Source organism: Saimiri boliviensis, chromosome 21 (genome assembly GCF_048565385.1).
Source record: "Saimiri boliviensis isolate mSaiBol1 chromosome 21, mSaiBol1.pri, whole genome shotgun sequence".
Classification (NCBI taxonomy): Eukaryota; Metazoa; Chordata; class Mammalia; order Primates; family Cebidae; genus Saimiri; species Saimiri boliviensis.
In genome coordinates, this window is record NC_133469.1 from 25,950,774 (window position 1) to 25,960,922 (window position 10,149).

General features: G+C 43.8%; 1 protein-coding gene and 1 pseudogene across 1 annotated transcript; one reads left to right on the plus strand and one right to left on the minus strand.

Moving 5' to 3' along the window:
- Window positions 1-1,326: 1,326 nt before the first annotated feature.
- On the minus strand, window positions 1,327-8,490 carry ZNF280A (zinc finger protein 280A). Its single transcript, XM_003938543.3, has 2 exons — window positions 8,341-8,490; window positions 1,327-3,303 (listed from the first exon to the last, which is right to left on the minus strand). The coding sequence occupies exon 2, from the start codon at window positions 3,230-3,232 to the stop codon at window positions 1,592-1,594; it is 1,641 nt and encodes a 546-aa protein (XP_003938592.2). The 5' UTR covers window positions 3,233-3,303; window positions 8,341-8,490; the 3' UTR covers window positions 1,327-1,591.
- On the plus strand, window positions 6,005-6,099 carry LOC120361102 (small nucleolar RNA U13; annotated as a pseudogene).
- Window positions 8,491-10,149: the final 1,659 nt, after the last annotated feature.

Here is a 10,149-nt window from a genome sequence, read left to right on the forward strand (position 1 = left end):
CTCTATTTCCTTTCTTCCTGTATTCATTGGTTTGCTCTGTTACTCCTCTTTATAACTTTTAGAGATAAATGCCTACCTCGTTTGCTTGTAAACTCTTTTCATTTCTCTTGTATTTAATGCTATAGATTTACCTTTAAGTGCCAATTTAACTGTGTCCCACCAGTTCTGCTTGGTAATATGTTCGTTATTCTTCAATTAGTTATGTCCTAATTTTCTTAGTGATTCTTTCTAACACAAGAGTTAAATAGTATATGTTATTTATTTTTGAAATCTATGAGTTTTATAGCTATTTTCTAATTCTAGATCCTTGAGGAATCACCACACTGTCTTCCACGAATAAGGCACATGAAAGACAAACCTTAATGTACAAATATACACTCATAAAACCACCATCCAGATCCAAATATGGGACATTCCCAGTGCCCCAATACTTTCCCCATATGCTTCCCAGTCGACAGCCCAGTTTTTAACAAGGTAGGAGGGGGCAAAACTTGAATAGACATTTAATTTTAAAAAAATACTCAAGTAGCCAATAACTATATAATCTCAAGATCCATTACTCATCAGGGAAATGCAAATTAAAGCCACAGTGAGATACCACTACAACCTCAAGAGAAGGGCACTTACTAAAAGAACTGACAATACCAAGTGCTGGATCAGTAGCAATGGAATTCTCAATATCCTGGTGGGAATGTAAATTGTTTCAATCACTTTAGAAATGTATTTGGCAGTATGTACACTAGAAAGCTAAATATATGCAGTTCCAGCACTTCTCATAGCTATATATACCCACAAGAAGTGACTACATGCTTACCAAAAGACCTGCACAAGCTCATAGCAGCTTTATTCAAAATTGCCAAAGAATCAGCCTCAAAGTCCATCAACAGTGAAATAGATTTATGTAAATCTACCATCGTCACTCAACAAAATTCTACCCAGCAATGAAAAAGAATGTGCTACTGCTACGCACGGCAAAAGTTCATCTTGCTTATTCTAATTTTTATTTTATTTTATTTTGAGACAGAGTCTTGCTGTCACCGAGGTTGGAGTGCGTGATCTCAGCTCACTGCAAACTCCCTCTCCCAGGTTCAAGTGATTCTCCTGCCTCAGCCTCCCGAGTACCTGGGACTACAGGTGCGCGCCACCATGCTTGGCTAATTTTTCTATTTTATGTAGAGAAGGGGTTTCACCATGTTGGCCAGCCTGGTCTCAAACTCCTGACCTCAAGTGATCCCCCTGCCTCAGCCTCCCAAAGTCCTGGGATTACAGGTGTAAGCCACCACACCCAGCCAGCTCACTTATTTTAAAAAACCAAAGACAAGAATCTTTGTGTGATTCCATTTATTTAAAGTTCATAAACAAGTAAAACCTCTATGGTCAGAATAGGGGATATCTTGTTGGGAGGATTTAACTGGGAAAGGGCACAAAGACATCACAGCTACTTGTTGATAATAGGGAACTGATGAGATGTCACTGTAAATAAAACCTGACCATTGATGACAGTGCTTGTTAGCATCTATAGCCACAATGCACACATGTCCCAGCTTCACTTCTGCCTTTGAGAACTCCTGGAAGTGAGTAGAACATATTTTCAGCTAGAATCGTTGCTGCAAGGAATTCTGGACTCTCTAGTGTTCATAGTCATCTTTTTTTTTTTTACAAGTGACAGCTGAGGGTTGTCACCTGTAACATTGCTCACAATAATGGAAGCCACATCACTTGAGCCTGGCTGAACTGAGGTTTGAATAATAACTTTTGTTTCACGAGGCAACCCTTGCAGTTGCTCTGGCTTTTTAAATGTGTGATGGTTCTTGGTTTTGTGCTCTGTTTCCTCCTTCAACGTCAAAAACTGCAGCCGGCACTTGGAACACTGACGGACTCTCTTCGTGCTATGCCTCCAACAATGATTCATGTATGGTGTTGCAGTTTTGAAAATTTTGAGACAAAAGGGACAAAGCAAATTCTTTGTGTTTTCATGGCATGTTCTGAAATGTGTTTCCACATCAGCAAAGAACGACGATCTGTAATGGCAAACGTGGCACACGTAGGGCATTTCGCCAGGCTTATGACGGTCCTTCATGTGTTGTAAGAGGACCTGATCTGTTTTGAATGACAATTCACAGATCTTACAGACAGCAGAGAGCCCCTGGGCGACGTGCACACTGTCAACGTGACACTGTAGCCGGAAGTGAGTGGGAAACTTCCGGTGGCAGTGCTGGCAGGTGGTGTGGTTTTTCCAGCTGTCGTTCCTCTGCTTCTCAAACTCCAAATGATGCTTCACATGATTCATGAACTTAACATTTTTTAGAGTTTTCAAGCAGCTGAGGCATTTAAAGGTGGTGAGAGTCTTCTGTTCCGGCTGCCCATCTCCTTTATGCTGTCCATAGTAAAAGTCATTAAGTAACATGATCAGATTTTCTTTCTTGGGATCAAAGGTCTTCTTTTGACTTGCTAGACCTGAAACGTCTGTTATTACCAGGCCATCAAAGTCATTTGGCCTCTCAAGATTCCTAAGATTGAAATGTGCCCTTTCGTTAGGAGCAGCCCAAGGAAATGTTACTCCATTCTGAACATGGTTTGATGAGTTGCAGACCCCCTGTGAGGGTGCATCTGTGCTTATAATAGGAGAGTTAGCTGAAGGGACTATAGCTAAAGAATGTACCCCTGGGATTCCATCCCTGAGTTTAACCCTTTTGGGATTTCTGCTGTCTATATCTGAAGTGGAAAGTAGCTTTGAATCAGGAGAATTCTCATTTCTGCCTTCTCCAGAGACCACAGCTCCGACTAGACACTGAGTCCCTGGTGGGAGTGAATCTGAGGAATTGGGAGAGACAACTTGTGGTGGTGAGCTCATTTCACAACCAGGTTCAGATGAAGACTCCATAGTGACAGGACTCTCTGTTGATCTTTCCTCAGATGGAGAAACCGGCATCATGGCCTTTGCCACAGAAGTCACATGATTGGCAGGCTGTGACATGTGAGCACGTTCTTGACAGAAACGGCCTTTTTTTCTTCTTGAATTTGAGCCTGGGGTGACTCTGTTCAAAATGTTTGAAATGACTGGTTTTGAATTTGAAATCACCCCAACAAAGAGAATTTCGGCGTGTTTATCTGCATGCTCCATCCCAACGAAGATCAGCTCTGGGTCTTCATCATCCTTGTCCCTCTGTTTGGATTCTCTCAAATTCTTCTGCAGTGATTCTGCTTCCTGACACAAAAAGATGTCTCCCATTTTCAATTTACTTTTTGCTTGAAGCCACTGGTCCCTTCAACTTCCACAGCTGTCTTTTTACAAACTGCCACCTAAGTGCAACCATGTGACAACAGTTAATATTTATTTCAAAAAACAAAAGCATTACTTTATTGTATCCTACCTTAAAACACTGAGATAACTAAGGCCAGGCGCAGTGGCTCACTCCTGTAATCCTAGCACTTTGGGAGGCCGAGGTGGGTGGATCACCTGAGGTTAGGAGTTCAAGACCAGCCTGGCCATCATGGTGAAACCGCATTTAAAAAAAGAAAAAAAAAAAGCAACAACACTGAGATACCTATTAACATCACTATTTGAGACATCAGAAATAAGGCTTGAAACATTTAAATGGCATGATAATTTCAAATTTACCTCTCTCTCCTCCTCTGGTCTTCTGCCGTTGTGAGGCAAAGGAAGCAAAATTTCAGAAACTGCAGATGGAACATCTCAGAATGCTTGCCTCTTTAAATTTTGCACCCAGATGTCTCACTCATCTCCTCCTCATCCCATGTGTACTCGCTCACATGTCTAAGTTTTCTAACCAATCTGAACAAAACTTCTCTCAAAAACATTCTGTTCCTGGCCTGAGCAACATAACAAGACCCCATCTCGACCAAAAAAAAAAAAATTAGCTTGGCATGGTGGTACACAGCTATAGTCCCAGCTACTTGGGAGGCTGAGGCAAGAAGAACACTTGAGCCCAGGACTTCAAAGCTATGATCATGTCACTGCACTCCAGCCTGGGCAACCAAGTGAGACCCCATCACATACACACAAAAAACCCATCACACACACACACACACACACACACTCACACACACACACACCCTTTCCTGTTCCTGTAATGTTCCTTTTCTCAGTAAACCCAGTTGCTCAGACAACAAACTTCAGAGTCATCCTTTGCCAGACTTTGTCTCATATCCTACAGCCAACCAACTAGCAAACCCAGTCTGCTGTATCCTCTAAAGATACCCAGAATCTGACTACTCCACAGAAGCGAAGAGTCAGATTCTGGGTATCTTTAGAGGATACAGCAGACTGGGTTTGCTAGTTGATACAAAAATACAAAATGGTTCCTCTCAGCAAGGATTCCACTACTACCTCCTGGATGGAAGGTACCATGTTCTCTCCCTGGATCACTGCATAAGTTGCCAGTCTTAAAAGTTTTGTCAGATCTCCCCATGGTGGCCCCAATGCCCCTGTTAAAATATACAGGAGAGCAAGTAAGTCTTCAGTGACTTTCCATCTCATTCTTAGGAAATACTAGTAAACTTAAAATTTCCCCACAGAACCTTCGGTCATCACTGCCCTTGCTAATTCCTCTCTTGCTCTGCTGTAGCCATCCTGAGCTCCGTGAGTCTGGAACGCACCAGGCCTTTTTCTTTTTTTTTCTTTTTCAGAACTTCCCCAACCTTGCATGCCTCTTTCCCCAGATTAACCTCATGTGGGGTCCCGGTCTGCCAGAGGCCATGGTTCCTCTCAGCAAGGATTCCCCCACCACAATATCAAAAATCACAGGCTCCTTAACTCATATTTTCTAATCCTCAATGCTATTTTTCAACTTAGCATTTTCACTGCCTACCACACAATATGTAAAATATATCTTGCAAGCCCAAGAGTTTGAGGTTACAGTAAACTATAATCATGTCACTGCATCCAGCCTGGGTGACAGAGAAAAGGAAGACTCTGTATCTTTTTTCTTTCTTTCTTTTTTTTTTTTGAGACAGGGTTTCTCCATGTTAGTCAGGCTGGTCTCGAACTCCCGACCTCAGGTGATCCACCCGCCTCGGCCTCCCAAAGTAGACTCTGTGTCTTAAAACAACAACAGGCCGGGTGAGGTGGCTCATGCCTATAATCTCAGCACTTTGGGAGGCTGAGGTGAGTGGATCACTTGAGGTCAGGAGTTCGAGACCAGCCTGGCCAACACGATAAAACTCTGTCTTCCTAAAAATACAAAATATTACCCGGGCATGGTGGCAGTCACCTGTAATCTTAGCTACTCAGGAAGCTGAAGCAGAATTGCTTGAACCCAGGAGGTGGAGGATGCAGTGAGCCGAGACTGTGCCATTGCACTCCAGCCTAGGCATTAAGAATGAAACTCTGTCTCAAAAAAAAAAAAAAAAAAAAAAAAAGGGACAGGCAAAGTGGCTCATACCTATAATCCTATCACTTTGTGAGGCCAAGGTGGGAGGATTGCCTAAGGTCAGGAGCCCGAGATCAGCCTGGGCAACATAGCAAGACCCTTCTCCAAAAAATTTAAAAATATGACTTGTTTCTTTTCTGTGTTTACCTACTACAACATATGCCACATGAGGGCAGGGACTTGTGTTTCATTTACTCCTCAGCTTCTAGAGCAATGTCTGTCACACTGTACATGCTAAATCTTTGTTAAATAAATAGCAGCAGTTATTAATACGATCATGTAGGTGTACCAGAGGCTCTAAGCCGTTATTCCAGGATTTCATTTAATGAAATCCAAATCCAAATGATTTAACGTTGTTGTTTAAGGGAGAAGGTATACCTATATGTACGTGTGTATAAATTAAAACAAATACCTTCACCTTCACCTTACTATAAGGGATAGGCTCTGATACCTTCTATGCCATATTTTATTGACTGTACGGTACAGGCTTATATTTCCATTTTAACATCTCTAAATCAGATTACATCTCATCAATATGAAACACATTTCATAATTTGTTTTTGCAGAATATATTCTTATTTTACAGTGGAATAAAAAATGATGTCTCTCAGATCCTTTTGTGAAGATAAGGATATGTTTGGGTTTTCACTCGTGTGAGATGTGCCTCCCTCAGACCTTGTTACATCAGCATGTTTCCCATCAGATGTAAAAACAAAAAAGAGAGAGAGTCATGTATCTTTTATAAATGATGGCATCCTAGGGTCAGTGAAAAATCCTATTTCTTTTTGTAAGCTGACAGCCCACTAAACTTATTTTGTAGTTTACTAATGGGATATCAGCAGCATTTTGACAAATAATGTTTTAAGACAGGGATTGGAAAATTGGCCCCTCCCCTGTTTTTGAACAGGCAGGAAGCCCAGAATGTTTCTTACATTTTTAAGGTATTGTTTTCTTACCTTTTTTTTATATTAAGATTTTTTTTAACTTTTACATTTTTAAATTTGGGGGAATAAACAAGCCAAAGGAAGCCAAGCCCGGCAGCTCACCCCTGTAATCCCAGCACTTTGAGAAGTCGAGGTGGGCAGATCACTTGAGTTCAGGAGTTTGATACCAGCCTGGCCAACATGGTGAAAACCCCGTCTCTACTAAAAATACAAAAATTAGCTGGGCATGGTAGTGGATGCCTGTAATCCCAGCCACTCAGGAGGCTGAGGCAGGAGAATGTCTTGAACCTGGGAGGTAGAGGTTGCAGTGAGCCAAGATGGTGCCACTGCACTCCAGCCTGGCCAACAGAGCAAGACTCTGTCTCAAAAAATAAAAATAAAAAAATTTGAAAGCAAAAGGAGTATTTTGTGGCATGTGAAAATTATGTAACATTCAAAATGTCAGTGTTCGCCTTAAAGTGTTGTGGAACCAGCCATGATCATTTGTTTAGTGCTGTTGTCCATGGTTGCTTTTGCACTTGCGTGACAGAGTTAAGTCCAGTAGTCTTCCCTTACCTTCAGGGCATATGTTCCAAGACCCCCAACATGGATGCGTGAAACTGTAGATGGAACCAAATTCAATATGTACTATGTTTTTTCATATTTATACATACCTATGATCGAATTTGATTTATAAATTAGGCACAGTAAGAGGTTAAAAATAACAGAATAATTATAACAATATATTCTACTAAAAGGTATGTGAGGCAGGGTGTGGTGACTCATACCTGTCATCTCAGCACTTTGGGAGGGTGAGGCTGGTGGATCACCTGAGGTCAGGAGTTTGAGACCAGCCTGCCAACATGGTGAAACACCGTCTCTACCAAAAATAAAAAAAATTAGCTGGGCGTGGTGGTGCCCGCCTGTAATCCCAGCTACTTGGGAGGCTGAGGCAGGAGAGTCACTTGAACCCAGGAAGCAGAGGTTGCAGTGGGCTGAGATTGTGCCACTGCACTCCAGCCTAAGGGATCAGAGTGAAACTAAGTCTCAAAAAAAAAATTTAATTTACATCCCTAATTAGTTAATTAAATTAAAAGTATGTGAATGTCGTCTCTTGCTGACAAAATATTTTTATGTACTGTAGATCGTGACAACCGCAGCTTATGATTTTTTTCTTTCCTTATTATGTTGAAAACTTTCCCATTTTTACTTAAAGGAAGCACTTTACAGCTTCTCTTTGGCACATTTGAATCACCAGCATTGCTATCTTTTTTTTTTTTTTTTTTTTTTGAGACGGAGTTTCGCTCTTGTTACCCAGGCTGGAGTGCGCAATGGCGCGATCTCGGCTCACCGCAACCTCTGCCTCCTGGGCTCAGGCAATTCTCCTGCCTCAGCCTCCTGAGTAGCTGGGATTACAGGCACGCGCCACCATGCCCAGCTAGTTTTTTGTATTTTTAGTAGAGACGGGGTTTCACCATGTTGACCAGGATGGTCTCGATCTCTCGACCTCGTGATCCACCCGCCTCGGCCTCCCAAAGTGCTGGGATTACAGGCTTGAGCCACAGCGCCTCAGCATTGCTATCTTTGTGTCTTGGGGCCATTACTAAGTAACATAAGGGTTACTTGAACACAAGCACAGAGATACCAGCAGGACAGTCACTCTGATAACTACAAAGGCTCCTTAGTGACTAAGGGACAGAGAACGCAGACAGCCAACAGCATAGGGACTCAGGACAAAGGGAGGATGATCATCCCAGGGCAGGGCTGACTCAAGAGCTTATCACACTACTCAGGAGGGCTGACGACTTAAAATTTAGGAATTGCCTATTTCTGGAATTTTCCAATTAATATTTCGGAACCGCGGGTAACTGAAACCACGAAAAGCAAAACTGTGGATAAGGGAAGACTACTGTAGTTGCAGCAGAGAATCGCAATGCCTAAAATATTTACCACCTAGTCCTTCAAAGAACAAGTTTGCCAACTCTAGTTTTAGAGAAGCAAAATGAAAGACACCGTCAGCTCACCAGTTCCTGAAGTTGCGTGTGCGTCCAGATGATTCAGTACAGCTCAGTACGTTCTCCTCCAGGCCACAGGGAAAGCAAAGTCGCAGGTTCCTTGTCTCCCACCTCCCGGAGAGATTTGTCCAGCGACCAGCAGCACTGTTCCCGCGGGTGCTGTTTGCCCTGTTCCCACGCTGAGTGCAATGGCGCGATCTCGGCTCACCACAACCTTCGCCTCCCAGGTTCAAGCGAGTCTCCTGCCTCAGCCTCCCGAGTAGCTGGGACTACAGGCATGCGCCACCACGCCCGGCCAAGTTTTGTATTTGTTAGTGGAGACCGGGTTTCTCCATGTTGGTCAGATTTGTCTCCAACCCTCCCGACCTCAGGTAATCCGCCCGTCTCGGCCTCCCAAAGTGCTGGGATTACAGGCGTGAGCCACCACTCCGGACCAGCCTCACTCCTTTTAAGTCCATTCAAACCCAATTATTTTCTAGTCACGTGTCTGAAGCAGCTTATCCTGATTGGGTTTTCGGTTGTTGTCCAGCTTGATTGCCAAAACCTTTCCTCCAATTGCACTCAAAGGAAAGAATGAGGGTGGGGTTTCAGGGCCAAGCCCAGGAGCTGCCTTCCAGGTTGGCTCAGCTGCTGGTGGGCGTCCTCCTTCCTCTTTCCCACCTTCTCTGGAGTGTGCCTCAGAAGGGATGGGATGCCGGGTGGGGGACAGTCCACATGTCTGTTCCAACAGAGCTCAAATGGGTGAGGGAGTTAAAAGGCAGATGTCTCTCCGGTTGCAGGAAAGTGCTCACAGATCACTCCAGCTGCAGAGAAGAAAACCTGCTGTTGTCCAGGGAGCCCCGGGGGCAGAGTGGGTCTCACTGCCACAGCCCTTGAAGACTGGGCTCCCATGGGATTTCCAGGTATCCTAACAGGGTCCTCACTGTGAGTCTTCAACAGCTTTCCCTAAGCAGCAGCCCACTCCCTTCTCAATCCATTTCCAGGGGTCAAAGGTCTATCCTGGTTCCCTCCCTCCCCTCCCACTTCCTTCCTTACCTCTCTCCCTCCCTCCTCCTGCTTCTCTAGCGCCTCCCTGGAACCTTCTCCATTGAATTTCAGGCCTTCCCCTCCCTGTTCTTACAGCCTCTGCAATACAGATTAGGAAGCATGGGAGGGGGAGCCTGAAGAGTCCCTTGACAGGAAGAAATATTTGTATTTCTACCCCCATTCCAATGCAATGCAATCAAGTATCAAAATTAAAACAAAAATCATTTGCAAATTAAAATGTTCTAAAGTACCATCTCCTGATAAAACTTTAAAAATACCTTTCTGGGTATTTTTACTTCTACTACTTGGAAGGCTGAGGCAGGAGAATTGCTTGAACTTGGGAGGTGGAGGTTGCAGGCTGCAGTGAGAGGAGATCGAGCTACTGCACTCTAGCCTGGGTGACAGAGCAAGACTCTGTCTAAAAAAAAAAAAAAAAAAAAAAAAAAAAAAAAAAACGCAAAAAAAAAACGCCGGGCGCGGTGGCTCAAGCCTGTAATCCCAGCACTTTGTGAGGCCGAGGGGGGTGGATCACGAGGTCAAGAGATCGAGACCATCCTGGTCAACATGGTGAAACCCCGTCTCTACAAAAAATACAAAAAAATTAGCTGGGCATGGTGGCGCGTGCCTGTAATCCCAGCTACTCAGGAAGCTGAGGCAGGAGAATTGCCTGAACCCAGGAGGCGGAGGTTACGGTGAGCCAAGATCACGCCATTGCACTCCAGCCTGGGTATCAAGAGCGAAACTCCGTCTCAAAGAAAAAACAAAACAACAACAACAAAAAACCTTTCTTGG